Raw genomic sequence first — 14,581 nt, 5'->3', positions numbered from 1 at the left:
AGCAACAGGGATTATATCTAACTAACTACTGGTCAGACTGTGGCAGCTGTTAGCACCTTGTAGGTTTTGTCATTGCAGTTTCCAGGTACAGTACTGGGCTACCTTAGTGAAGCTCAAGCACTCTCTTTATTTCAAATTTCTTGTAGCCTATGTTCCTGTTCAGGTGACTCACTTGAAATGATACAACATGTTCTTTGCTCAGCTTAACATCTTACTGTTTTCATATATTCACAGGTGATCTGGATGACTGTTCTGTCAGGTGGCTTCAAGATGTGTCTTCAAGATGTGTCTTGATCTCATTGACTCTTGTGCCAGAAATTACCGGGGTAATTACTTTTCCTGAACATTGCAAGAGCCAGAGAGGTGAGCATTGTGTCTTCCTGATATCAATGGCCTGATTTACTCAAACAACTTCAATACTCTTATGCAAAAAATGTAGTCCAGGAGACTGACTACATTCATAAAGATACTTGATTGAGATTCCTCCCAACCAGGCTGGTCTTTTGACATGCAGGCTTCTTTAATGCTGTATTTATCAAAATCACTTGTTAAATTTAGACTGTACCCAAAGAATAAGATTATCCCAAGTTATATATTTTTTAGAATTTGGTGCCTTAGTAGGTTCAAGGTTAAAGTACATAATCAGAGATATGCAGTAACCACTCTTAATCAATTCTAATTTTTAACAGCTATTTGCAAATCATTTGCACAATGAGGGAAAATTTCAAGTGAAAACATTTAGAAGTAGCCAAGGAATGAAAAAGGAGTTACCGTAGTCTGCAGTCAGTGATGGGCCATACCTTAGAAAAGCAGTGCTTGCCTAAAAGGACAGCTACATAGCAACTGGCTGGTTGTGTAGGAAAGAGAATTCACAGAGATACTGTACTAAAGTAGCAAGTGGTATTTGGGGGATGACAATGAGAGGAATATAGAAGAATAACTAGGGTTAAAGTGTTGCAAATGACCTTCACTCTTTCTATAACTAATTATGTCTGAGACATTCAAGGATAGTTCATGTCGGCCACTGATAAAAATAGTACAGGTAATTAGTATGGTACTGAATAAGTAAAACTTTTAGGATTGCAGACTTAGCAAGTCCAAAAATCACACCATTGAAGACCTATTTATTGGTATTGTCCGGTTTCTATGTGAGTCTTATAAAATCACCCATGTTTTAGATTTTTTGACCTTACTGGTGCTTTACAGCTGTGTCTGTGTATACTGTACAATGGTTATGAGATGTCTGCTTCTGGTTCACAGTGCAATGAAATATTTGACAATGTTAGCATATGAACAGAATGATTAGGACTCACGTTTTCACAGTCATAGTTATTCATAATTTATGGATAGTACTGTACAGTGTACTGTTAAAGTCACGACTATTATGAAAAGTTAACTCTTTCTGTACAAAATGTCAACACAAATTCTGGGATATAAGTGAGGTGACTATAAAATCAAGAGATTAGTCTGTTTAGTTAATTTTAGACTCATAATTTTTCTGATCAGGAAAAGCTGGCTGTGTCATTATAAAAGCATACTTCCTCAGAAGGTTGTCCTGCTCTGTTTTGTTTTTTGAAAATAGAATAATGGGGGAGAAGAAAAAATTAAGGGGTTGATGACAAAACTTTTCGTTGCAGTGGTTCTATCATCTTTGTTGGGGAGTCACTTGGAATGGGAGGATATACAGTATGTGTGAAGGCTTGCCTAGCGGGACTCCCTGGGTCTCAACTCAGGGTTTGTGCCACACTGCTGCCACAGAGGAGTCTCCAATACATGACATTAACTCTATTGAAAATTAGTAATAAGATGTAGCATATAAATTTGTTTTTTAAATCTTTGGTTGCACACAGGTTTGGTTTATTACAGCAACAACATAATATGTAACTTCTTCCAAGTCATAGAAAACTGTACAACTTTAACTTGGATAAATTCTCTAGTACAGTATGCAGTGGAAATAGTTTAACCGTAAACAGTAATGTAGTCTATTTACGGCACTTTACCACCCAATGTGCAACACTCATGAAGTTTCGAAAACATATACAGTATAACGTAAATACCTGTATGTATGTAAATTCACTGGAGGACAAATATCACCAAGTATCCTCAATTTAATGCACAGTATGTACAGTACTTTCAAAACTAAACATTTACCAGAACAACAAAGGTAATGTACTCATAAAATAAAAAATAAAAAAATGTACTGTATGGCAGTTTCAGTTTACTGATAAATGATTAATGTTTCAACATTTGGCAACCTTTTCTGTTATTAAATATCATATTTTCAATATAGTCTATACTGTACTGTATTCCATGAATAGGAATATGGGAGGAATATTTACCTTAAAAATTGAAATGGAAAGAATCCACAGGACATTTCAGGAGTCTTCTTTATCAAGCTCTTCATCCAGGGAATCATCCTCAAACACTTCCAATGAACTTGTTGACTCAGGCTTCCTACGCTTGTACACATCTCGTAGTCTTGCCCAGTTTCGTCTGCTGGTCTTAATGTTATTGTAGGGGTCTTGTGCTCCTGGGAATAATTTTGCTACAATTCTGAAAAAAAACATTTAAATAGTGTATTAACCAAACTGCAAGAAAAGACTTTCTATTCGTTATGCAAACATTAACAAGAAAGGATTATAGTCATTTAGGCCTCCAAATGACCCTTCAAGTTATTTATCCTATTTTTCACTCGCTAGATACTTGCTTCTTATTTATTATGGTTTTTTTTACACTACAATTTGAATTAAACTACTGTACTATATCGGAAATTCTCATTTCTTTTCAGGTATGAACTCAGTCTTGCTAATGACTGGTGAAGTAACATCAGCAATATTCACCAGCTAACTAGAACAGAAGCCGCTTCCTGCCACCCTCCCTCCCAACCACTGCATCTCACTGACACACTGCCTTTCTCACTCATTCTACTATGACTGTCATTCATAATACAGAACTGTACATTGTTTATTTGTTATTCATTAATTGGTAAAGATCATTACTGTAATAATGTGTGTTTATTAATAACTGTACTGTACCCATCACATACAATACTGTATACAGTTTATCTCATAGGTAAAAAATAACGTCATCAGAAACACATCTCCATATATGCAAAGGTATAATGTTCCTGTAAAGCGTTGATTCAGATAGTACTCCATTTTCGAGGAAAGTGTCCTGATCACTAATTGGGCTATTGCTGTACAGTGACCCCTCCGTTAACGAACTCAATCCGTTCCAGAAGGTCGTTCGTTAACCGAAAAGTTCGTTAACCGAAACCATTGTTTCAATGGGTTTTTGGGTAATTGGTTCCAGCTCACCGAAAATTTCCTAAATTCAACAAAAATGGTAGAAAAGTTCACTTACTTTGAGGTGTGTATGTAGAAGGCTCCTGGATGATGATGATGGGATTTAGAATGGGGGTGGAGGAGAAGGAAAAAGAGAAGGCATTGGGGTGGAAGAGAAGTCATCCCATGGTGCCATTTCACCCATAAAATTTTAGCTCTCTTGGTGTAATTCAAGATTATTTTCTTTAAATCAACACTGCACTGCATTATATATTGTCAATATGTAAAATATATCTCAAAATGACCAATAATTTGCTTGGAAACACAGAAAAAAAGTGTTTAGTTGAAGAGAGTCTCAAGCAAGATGTTACCTCCAGTGAAAACAGAGAGAGACTAACTCCTGTTTGCTGTGTTAAGAGGCTGGATGCCGCACATTAAACTAGTCACTTTACCTTCAGTTATGTTCAATAATTGTTAAAATGACTAAAAAATTGAATATTAAACTTTTAAAATTATTGAATATTCTTGATATTTACTAAAATAGTAAGGAATTTAAGCCCTAGAACCGATTAATGTATTGGCGGACTGATACTAAAGGTGGTTGCCTGGTCAGTGCAAGCAAAAACATGTTGAGGTCGGTTCGTAAGAACTTCGTTAACCGAATTGAAGATCCTTATGGAAGGCAGTTCGTTAATCGAAATTACGTTAACCGAGGTGTTCGTTAAACGAGGGGTCACTGTACTAATATAATTTATTATCATCTGCCAAAATATTTGCTGTTTTAGGAAATAACTTCTTCATTCCTTGCCATAAGACTTTAACTACGATTAAAAATTCCTAATTCCTGAACTACACATAACAGCTATACTTACTCATAGACAGGAATAGCCACATCATCTAAGAACTGTAACTGAAGCTCCGGGATGAATGCTTTCTCTCGATCCATCATCTCTAATGGCATGTTGCCCATGGCTTTCTCCAGATCTCCTTGTGTAAAGAACTCTTTGTAAATCAGCTCTGCAACATGCTTGGAAGATTGCCAATCCTGCAAGTCAGTGAATAGAGGTTGCATTAAGGTTACAGATTACCAGACAATTTGTTATACAGTGCACAGCTTTTCAGATGACCATAAATGGCAATATGATCTGGTCACCAAATATTAATCATGGTATTTTAGTGAGATATTGTTGTACACCCAAACATGGCACAGTAGACGGTAGTAGGTAGCTACCAAACAGGGAGGTACTACCGCCAGGGAAGATATTGGAAGCATAATGTGTTGTCTAATAGTGGACCCTGCTGCCATATGGCATCACGAAAATTGTGACCATGTTCAAGGTTGCTGATCTGACTTTCTGCCTCATTTACACACAATTGCAGGGTCTCAATGGTTTCTCTTACTATTGACAATGCAACATACATATACAGTATTGTTTCTCACTTTGATCTTTTTTAATTTTTGTACTTATGGTTCTTTATTATTATTATTATTATTATTATTATTATTATTATTATTATTATTATTATTATTTTTATTATTATTATTATTACTACTACTACTACTACAGTACTACAGAGTTATAATTATTATTATTATCATTATTATTTTATTACAGTACAGTATAGTCTGGATTTACGCGGTTTTTGTTTACGCGTTTGGTCATTTACGCGGTGTCTTGCCAGAATGATATGTTTTAATTACGCGGTAAATTTCATCATTTACGCGGGAAGCGGCGCGGGCAGGGTGCGCACAAGGTCGCCCAGTCATCAAAACATTACCGAGTTCTTCACCCGCCACCCACCACAGCCGGCCCAAGTCAGTGATAGTGATAGTGAGGATATGGACTTTGAGGGGTTTGACAAAGAGGCCCTGCATGCCTCTGTGGTGGATAGTGATAAAATTGATACAAGTGATACAGGTGAGGGCCAATAATCTGCCCTCTGCCTCGGAACCAACCCCCCATCCCCGTGTGCCCAGCCATCTTTTCTACTAGCGTAAGTGTTAAAAAACCTAATATTATTGATATTTCTCTTAAATATTAATTGTGTGTGTATACCATCATAAAATTAAGATGTTATTTTTACTACAATGTACGTATTGTGTCGGAAAAAGTGGAGTTTGGGAGTCGGCCCAGTCTCTATTTCAATTAATCCCATATGTTCTGTTATTTTGTTTACGTGTTTCTCGTTTTACAAAGACCTCTACGGGTTCAATTGACCGCGTAAATGCAGACTATACTGTATTTTTATTTTTTATTATAAATTTTATTTACTATGAATTATTATTATTATTATTAATTATTATTAAATTTTCGCCCCCCCAAGCTCCGATGTGGATCAGTGACCTGTGCCCGGGTGGGCTTTAAAAAAAAAAAAAAAAAAATAGAGGAAAGTCCAGGGGATACTGTTCTAATGTTTCCTGTTAAGTAATGAATCACAGGCAGAATGATTTACAGAAATAAACAGGAAAGACTGGAGGCCAACTGAAAGCACAACTCTATTCAATAATCACTTCACTTTAGGAGGGAGATAGGAAGAAACTGGTTCACAAATAGGGTGGTGGACGAGTGGAACAAGCTTAGCAACTTTGTAGTAAGTGCTGGAACTCTGGAAAGTTTCAAAAGGAGGCTAGATAGATTCATGGATGATAGAGAGTGGTAGTAACTCTCGACAGGAGCTGCCATGCACAGGCCAACCGGCCTATTGCAGACTCCATATTTTCTTATGTTCTTATGTATACACGGAGTAATTTAAATATGATACAGTAGCCATTAACTGCATAAACAATTGAAAACATTTAACACTTTTGGTACACTGAACGGATGAATTGCATTTTATTCATATAGCCTCACAAATAGTGTTCAAATAGTCTTGCCATAATCTTTCATGTGAAAGTTCACCAGCAAGTGACATTTCAGCATCTCAGGACCTTGAGTAGGTAAGGGAAGTGTGATTTTTATTACTTAAAAGATGAAAAGTATTTGTACACAATTACACATCTGAACCCCTTCATGCCCTCAATGTTCATACTATAAATGCTTTGGTTAGACAGCTGCAATGTGAAGGATATAATTTAACAAGTCCAAATAAGCCAGCTAAAAGAGTTTCTTATTAATACAGCAGACAACAATGTACAACACACATCAGTCTTATACTGGTAACTACAGGTATCCTCCTATTTACAATGGGATTACATTCCTGAAAAACCCTTCACTGGTCGAAATATCCCAAATCGGAATCATTATAACATGGGGTTCAATGGGATACATTCCCAGCCATTTAACAGTCACATGTATCACCGAAAATATAATTCCGAGACTTATACATTACCTCCAACACAATTACACAACACTCACCACATCATTAAGAACAAGCATGATCATCATCACATGTCCCCTTTGAGTATAAAGGGACTCTTTGAAGGTGGAGTGGAGAAATCACTCTGACTCTCACACAGCTTCACAATGCCAAGCATCAGCTCCAGAGACATGGTTTTCCTGGGTGCCGTGGCCTTCCTAGACATTGTCAAGAGTACACTGTTCACTTCAGTCACCAAAACAAAGCGAACGATGATAACGTAAACACAACGATAGAAGCCAACACTGCTTACATCGTGTTCACAACAACAGAGACAAAGCACTGAACAGTCACAATATAAAAAATCACAACACAGTCACCAAAATAAAGTACAGTTGAGTCTGGATTTACGAGGTTTTTGTTTACGCGGTAAATTTGGTCATTTACGCGGAGAGCAGCTGGCGGTCCAGCCGCGCCGCGCCATTTTGGATTCAAACCTCCCGCCATGTTTGACCAAAGCGAGGGTAAGCGGCACGAGTAAGGTTATGCAGTATGTCGCTGTTGCATTATCGGTGACGTCATATGACATATCGGACTGTGATTGGGCCATGCATCCTTACCTGCCTCCGCCGCTAGGTGTGATTGGTTTAATGTAATTTGACGTGCCCTGCCACGGGAGGGAAGAAGCCGCTGACCTACCCGCGTCAGTCGCTCTCCTCCCAGTCACTCCGTGTAAACTGTGTTCTATTGTGCACGCTAATCTCGTAAGAATGGCTTCCGCTGGACCCCCACCTTCACAGAAAAACCTTGCATTACCTGGACCTAGCTGCCCCAAGCCAAAGAAGATACGACGTTCCCTAAGTTACGAAGTTAAGTACAAGATCGTACAAGATTTAGAAAAAGGAACGAGACAAGTTGATTTGGCGCGCCAGCATGGCGTGAACGAATCTACGATCCGGACAATCAAGAAGGATGCCGCCAAGATAAAAGAACACATAAACATCACAAAGTCTGCAGGTGCTTCAATGGTGAAGTACTGTCAGAACAAGGTGCTGCTCAAGACTGAGAATTTATTTGTGAGCTACTTGATTCGTCAGGCAACACGGAACATGACGGTGAACACGCGGTCAGTTCAGGACTACGCACGTGAACTGTACATAACAGTGGCACGTAAGATGGGAATTGCAAAGCCCAAACCCTTCAATGCTTCCTCTGGGTGGCTGCAAGGGTTTAAGAAGAGGAACAAGATCACCAACATTAACATTGGTGGTGAAGGAGCGAGTGCTGACCGTGTTGGGGGCTAGTGATTTTCATCCATTCTTACATGACATTATGGAGGAAGGACAGTACACCGACGACCAGGTGTTCAACATGGATGACTCCGGTCTGTTTTGGAAAAAGCTACCTACCAAGACCTTCGTTGTCAAGTCTGCCAGCAAGTGTCAGGGCCGGAAGTTGCAGAAGGAGCGCATCACAGTCCTGTTTACCACCAATGCCTCCGGTACCTGTAAGCTCAAGTTATCGGTGATCCACACAGCCCGCAAGCCGCACGCCTACAAGAACATGGACAAAACCAAGCTAAATGTCCACTGGCTAACCGCACATATGGCTTGGATGTTCACTGCTCTGTCCCTCTCCTAGTTTGACGACTGTTTCGTTCCCGACGTCAAGAAATTCTGCGAGCAACAGAATGTTCCATTCAACATTTTGTTGCTCCTTGACAACACACCAGGACACTCGCCCCTACTGTTGGATCGTCACCCCAACTTAAAAGTGGTCTTCCTTCCTCCCAACACTACGTCGTTAATCCAGCCCATGGACCAGGAGTTGATATGCAACGTTAAGGCTGCATTCTCTACAAAGAAGTTTAAGCTCCTGAACAACTGTACCAACACCAAGAATGAGTTGCGTAACCTGGGTGACACCGATAGAGATAGCCAGAGCGACGACGAGGAACAAGAGTTGGCGGATCAAGAAGTTTGCGTCAAACAGTTTTGAAAGAAATTTAACGTCAAGAAAGCGGTTGATTTCTTGGTGGAGGCATGGGAGCAGCTGTCTGTGGTAATGATTCATCACGCATGGCGGCATGTGTTGCAAGGTATCCCAGGTGGGAGGCAGAGTCAACCTGTGACTGGTGAGGTTCAGTCTGTTGCAGTAGCAGTGGACCTTGCAAGAGAAGCTGCGCAGTGTTACAGCTGCAGGCTTCTCCGAGACCACCAACGACGACATTATGGAGGTGATAAGGGATCCTGAGGTGACTGCCGACGAGATGTTAGAAGACGATGACGTCAGTGAAGAGGCGGGTGGTGCGTCATCCCGAGAAGAACACAAGTTAAAGCATGGTAATGTTAAGGATGCCATCGAGTTTGCAGAGAAACTCAAGCTCGTCCTTTCCAACGACCCTGACGATCACCGCTATGAAGTCTTCAATAACCAGCTGTTGCAGACTGTGGAGCCGTACATCCAGATGTATCACGACAACATCAACACTAGCCGTCAGCGTAACATCACGGGCTTCTTCGCCCGCAACCCACCACACACAGCCAGCCCAAGCCAGTGATAGTGACAGTGACGCTATGGACTTTGAGGGATTTGTCAGGGAGGCCCTGACAACTATGGTGGATAGTGATGGTGATTCACCTGAGGGCCAGTAATATGCCCTCTGTCTCGGAACCAGCCCCCATCAACGTATGCCGACCCATCTTCTACTAACGTAAGTGTTAAACCTAACCTAACCTTGATTTTTTCTAACCTAACCTAACGTAAGTGTTAAACCTTAATTTTTTCTAACCTAACCTTACGTAGGTGTTAAACCTTGATTTTTTCTAACCTAACGTAAGTGTTAAACCTCGATTTTTCTTTTACCTGGTACAGTATAGTATTTTCTTATTGATATTTCTCTTCTATATTATGTGTGTGTGCATACCATCATAAAGTTAAGAAACTATTTTTACTACAACCTACGTATTGTGTCGCAAAAAGTGGAGTTTGGGGGTCAGCCCAGTCTCTATTTTAATTAATCCCATATGTTCTGTTATTTCATTTACGCGTTTCTCATTTTACGCGGTACTCCATGGGTTCTATTGACCGCGTAAATGAAGACCCAACTGTAAAATGTGAAAGTTAGTGATGTCCTCACACTGTAAGGTGTAAAAAGAAAAAAAAAAAAACCACCGATGATAAGTAACAACACCGATACTAACCAATAATAATCGTTGAGCTACATGATCATGGCCGTGTGTGATCACCATGGAACAAAGCTTGGGACTGTAGTGCACCGGGTGGCTACATGGTGACACACAGGTAGACTGAAACTGACAAGTGTACCAAGAGAGGCATTCCATATTCAGCGCTAGCCGGACAATGACCATCGTTCATGTGAATTATTTTTGTTTATCGTAAATAGGGAGGTGGTCTCAATACATCACCATCGTAAAAGCGAAATATCATAGATAGGGAGATTGTAAATTGGGGAATACCTGTACTGTATCTTCTGAAACCTGTTCTAACTGCCTAGCATAAACAAATAGTACTGTAATTCTATGTGTGATACACTGTAAGTTCCTTAGCATACATGAGGGGTGATGACATCCATGGTAAAGATTAAAAAAAAAAAACATTCTATCTGTTATGTGGGTACAGCTCCTCTACGGCAAGGAAAACGAGCTACAGTATAATAATCAGTCAAATTTCACAGGCACAAAAAGAGTCTTCATGATACTCCCCATTTAATTAATTTGTACATGACTGAGTGTTTCCCGCATCTTCTCGCTTGAGTACCAGTACCAATCTGTGAAGTCTTACTATATTATGCCTTATCTTTCCAAGTATATTTTATTCCAAAGAAGCCTCAAAGTTACTCTTACCTTGGTCTGGTCAGATAAGTCTGCAGCAGTCATAAGTAAACATATGAGGAGTTCATGATGTCTTTGGTTGTTGGGTTCGTATCCATTTTCAGCAATCTCTCGAAGCTCTGATACAATGCGCAGGTGGTGTGCCAAGTCTGTTGCTGTTTGGATGAGTGATTTGTTAATTTTTTTGTTGATAAGAATGGTCAAGATAATACAGTACAATACTCTACATGGCTAGATTAACTCTTGAACAGGATATTTTAGACACAACCAAGAAAGAATTGGTTTCTTATCTATTTTATTGAAAATTATTTGAAGAACATGACCAAATTACAAAAGGCAGTGGTTTCAAAATTCTGGATACTAACATATGGAGAATATTAGGCTATGATTCTGACTCATGCCACTTGGAAAATCTATGAAATTGGAGGAAGAAAAAGAATACAAGTGATTACTAGAATTTTAGTAAATTAGAGCTACAAGTACAACATAAGAAGATAAGACCAAAAATCACCAAATAAAATAGTGGTTCCTAACCTTTTATGGCACTGTGTCCCTCTTTGGTCAACCCTGTATCTATGGCACCCTCCCCCCATACCCAAAAGAGCAAAAATTTTCAACAGTTCCATATGGACGACTAGAACTCTAGATAATAATAGAATTAATATTCAAAACCATCAAAGCTCATGTGTTTTTGAGAAAATTCAAATTTTCTATGAACAAAAAACATGAAAGTGAGAAACCTAGTGCACTTTTACAGATTAAATAAATTCATGTAGCCTATATATATTTGAATGGCATATGTTGATCGTTGACCACCTCACCCCCCCCCCCTCAGGAATCTGAAATACCACCCCAGGTTGGGAACCAAAGATATAAAAATACAGCGGCAAATGAAGAAATTTGGGTTGCAAAAACAAATTAAATTATCCAAGAGTTCTTATAATAAGTAATTACCAAAATTACACCTTTTTAGTCCCAGATATTTACACGGTCCCACATTCCGCGTTTCCACGTTTACGCGGAACCCTGCCGAAACCAGGATGCTCACATTTCGCGGTGCGTGTAACCCTTTACGCGGAGAGCGGCTGGCGAGCCGCGCCATTTTTGGATCCAAACCTCCCGCCATCTCTCCCGCCATCCGCCATGTTGTGTAAGCGGCGCGAGCAGGGTGCGCACAAGGTAGCCCAGTCATCAAAACATTACCGAGTTCTTCACCCGCCACCCACCACAGCCGGCCCAAGTCAGTGATAGTGATAATTATAGTGAGGATATGGACTTTGAGGAGTTTGACAAAGAGGCCCTGCAAGCCTCTGTGGTGGATAGTGATACAATTGACACAAGTGATACAGGTGAGGGCCAATAATCTGCCCTCTGCCTCGGAACCAACCCCCCATCCCCGTGTGCCCAGCCATCTTTTCTACTAATGTAAGTGTTAAAAAACCTAATATTATTGATATTTCTCTTAATTATTAATTGTGTGTGCATACCATCATAAAGTTAAGATAAATTTTTACTACAACATAGTTGTGTGTCGTCAAAAAGTGGAGTTTGGGGGTCGGCCAGTCTCTATTTCAATTAATCCCATATGTTATGTTGTTCACTTTACGCGTTTCTCACTTTCCGCGGTACCCTGTGGGTTGTATTAACCGCGTAAAGTGAGGGTTTATATATATATATATATATATATATATATATATATATATATATATATATATATATATATATATATATATATATATATATATATATATATATATATATATATATATATATATATATATATATATATATATATATATATATATATATATATATATATATATATGGAATTTGAAATTTATGCATTTAACTCCATATCTCCTGTGGAATACCCTGTACTTCCTAATAGTTGACAGGGCTTACCTAGGATAATATCACGCATGAGGTCAAGGAACTGTGTGTATTCTTCTCGACTGAGGTTCTCGAGGAAGTTACAGTCATCTGTGTTGAGGATGCACATGGCCTGGGCGAGGTGGTGTCGCTCCATCACTGATCCTTCAGAAGAGTACAATGATGCCAACACAGAGTTGCTGGCCACCTGTTTACAAATAAACAAACCACATCACATCCATTCATGTAGCAGTCTCTCATTCTCTTACTATAAGAAAACAGCAAAATTATATATACGGTATATACAGGGTACAGTACAGTATAAAGTTATGATAAAACATTAAGAACCACTTTTTATTTCTTATTTTAACTGGTACAATCCTCTGGGTTATAAAGAGCTGACTCAAACTCAGGTTGTAATGTAGTACTGTTCAGTGACTAGCTCTAACCCCTTCACTATGGGTACACCACTTTTAATATTTCAGCTATTTGGCTTATGGCAGACAATTTTATTCAGTACAGAGAGACCCCTAATACCCAAGGGGTTGGGTTTGGTCAGGTTAGTGTTAGGGTGTTTAATCAAGAGATAGAATAACCTGGGTTGACTAATCTTCATGTGATCCCAATTTGGCCACCTTGCTATCTCTGTCTAACCTTGAGGACAAGTTTATTTTCATTGGGTCATGATTGCTCAGTACAATTACTCATTAAACAGGCAAAAATAACAAATTAATTTTAAAATGAACTAACTCTAATGGAAAACGATGATACACAATAACTTTAAAAACTCTGGTTGTTTGAAATCCTGTATTTTATGTCTCAACAAGTGTTACTGTACAATGAACACATGGCAAAAAACTACAATACAGTCAACCCTCGCTTTACGCGGTCCCACTTTACGCGTTTCCACATTTACGCGGTACCCTGCCAAACACGGAATGCTCACTTTCCGCGGTATGTGTACCCTTTTACGCGGAGAGCGGCGCGAGCAGGGTGCGCACAAGGTCGCCCAGTCATCAAAACATTACCGAGTTCTTCACCCGCCACCCACCACAGCTGGCCCAAGTTAGTGATAGTGATAGTGATAGTGAGGATATGGACTCTGAGGGGTTTGACAAAGAGGCCCTGGAAGCCTCTGTGGTGGATAGTGATACAATTGATACAAGTGATACAGGTGAGGGCCAATAATCTGCCCTCTGCCTCGGAACCAACCCCCCATCCCCGTGTGCCCAGCCATCTTTTCTACCAATGTAAGTGTTAAAAAACCTAATATTATTGATATTTCTCTTAATTATTAATTGCGTGTGCATACCATCATAAAATTAAGAAGTTATTTTTACTACAACGTAGGTATTGTGTCTGAAAAAGTGGAGTTCGGGGGTCGGCCTGGTCTCTATTTCAATTAATCCCATATGTTATGTTGTTCACTTTAGCGGGCCGCCGTGGGTTCAATTGACCGCGTAAAGTGAGGGTTCACTGTAATAAAATACAGTACATCTTAAGGATTGTTTCAGCAGTGTCAGAACAAGGCATTACTTATTACCACACACTCACCTGAAAAGAATTTGTTGTCCCTCGATGATCTAGGTCATGACACATGGAGGAGACAATGAGCGCCAGGGCCTCAAGGTGTGTGACACAGTTATTCTCCGTTAGGTGAAGGTTATTCAGCAGCAGGAAGGCAAAATGAGTGACTGAGAAGGCATGCAACCAGTTGTGGTAGGGAGGGTCACGGTAACCTTTTCTTACCATTAGTGTAAATCTGGAGAAGGAAGAGAAAATATAAACAAACTATCCAGATACAGAGTACATCAATATCCTTTAGTAATTTTGCTAACCATAATGTTAGATAATTTAATACCTACATCATTCCCAGGGAGTGAGGGATAGCAGACTGGAGTGGGATAGGCAAGATACATACTTGTAGGAGAGAGGTACAGTACTGTACCACCATTCCCACAAGGCTCTGTCGTAATTGAAAAACGAGCTTTTGTTTAAGTTTTCTTATGGTATGAAATGCTGCATTGACATAAAAGATAGCGTACAATTTTTGTTTTATTGCGATTGAAGCCACTGATATTGAATAAAAAACGAAAATTGATCACTCATCAGCGACTCATTCAGCGTGGTGATTGGCTAGCTATGGATACATCACTTGGCTTTGCCCCTTTGGTCCTCTTGTCAACTGTGAAGGCACGATTCTTAAAGTGATCAAGATACAGTAATATATTTTTATTAATGCCTTTAGATTTTTGTCTACCTTTTTTTTACTGTGCC

The 14,581-nt window shown here is 39.4% G+C and overlaps 1 protein-coding gene across 2 annotated transcripts in view; it reads right to left on the bottom strand.

Moving 5' to 3' along the window:
• Window positions 1-358: 358 nt before the first annotated feature.
• The window catches only part of LOC121876979 (cGMP-dependent 3',5'-cyclic phosphodiesterase-like), a 90,726-nt gene continuing 76,503 nt past the window's right edge, over window positions 359-14,581 (bottom strand). For both annotated transcript variants that reach the window (XM_042382564.1, XM_042382570.1), the window contains 5 exons: window positions 13,859-14,066; window positions 12,338-12,512; window positions 10,448-10,590; window positions 4,157-4,329; window positions 359-2,553 (listed from right to left, as the gene is read on the bottom strand). In XM_042382564.1, coding sequence (XP_042238498.1) covers window positions 2,376-2,553; window positions 4,157-4,329; window positions 10,448-10,590; window positions 12,338-12,512; window positions 13,859-14,066 — 877 coding nt within the window. In that variant the 3' untranslated portion in view covers window positions 359-2,375. The remainder of the gene's footprint in view (window positions 2,554-4,156; window positions 4,330-10,447; window positions 10,591-12,337; window positions 12,513-13,858; window positions 14,067-14,581) is intronic.

Source organism: Homarus americanus, unplaced genomic scaffold (assembly GCF_018991925.1).
Source record: "Homarus americanus isolate GMGI-L3 unplaced genomic scaffold, GMGI_Hamer_2.0 scaffold33468, whole genome shotgun sequence".
In the NCBI taxonomy this organism is placed as follows: Eukaryota; Metazoa; Arthropoda; class Malacostraca; order Decapoda; family Nephropidae; genus Homarus; species Homarus americanus.
The sequence above is the reverse complement of the archived record's forward strand: the minus strand, read 5'-3'. Positions and strand labels throughout refer to the sequence as shown.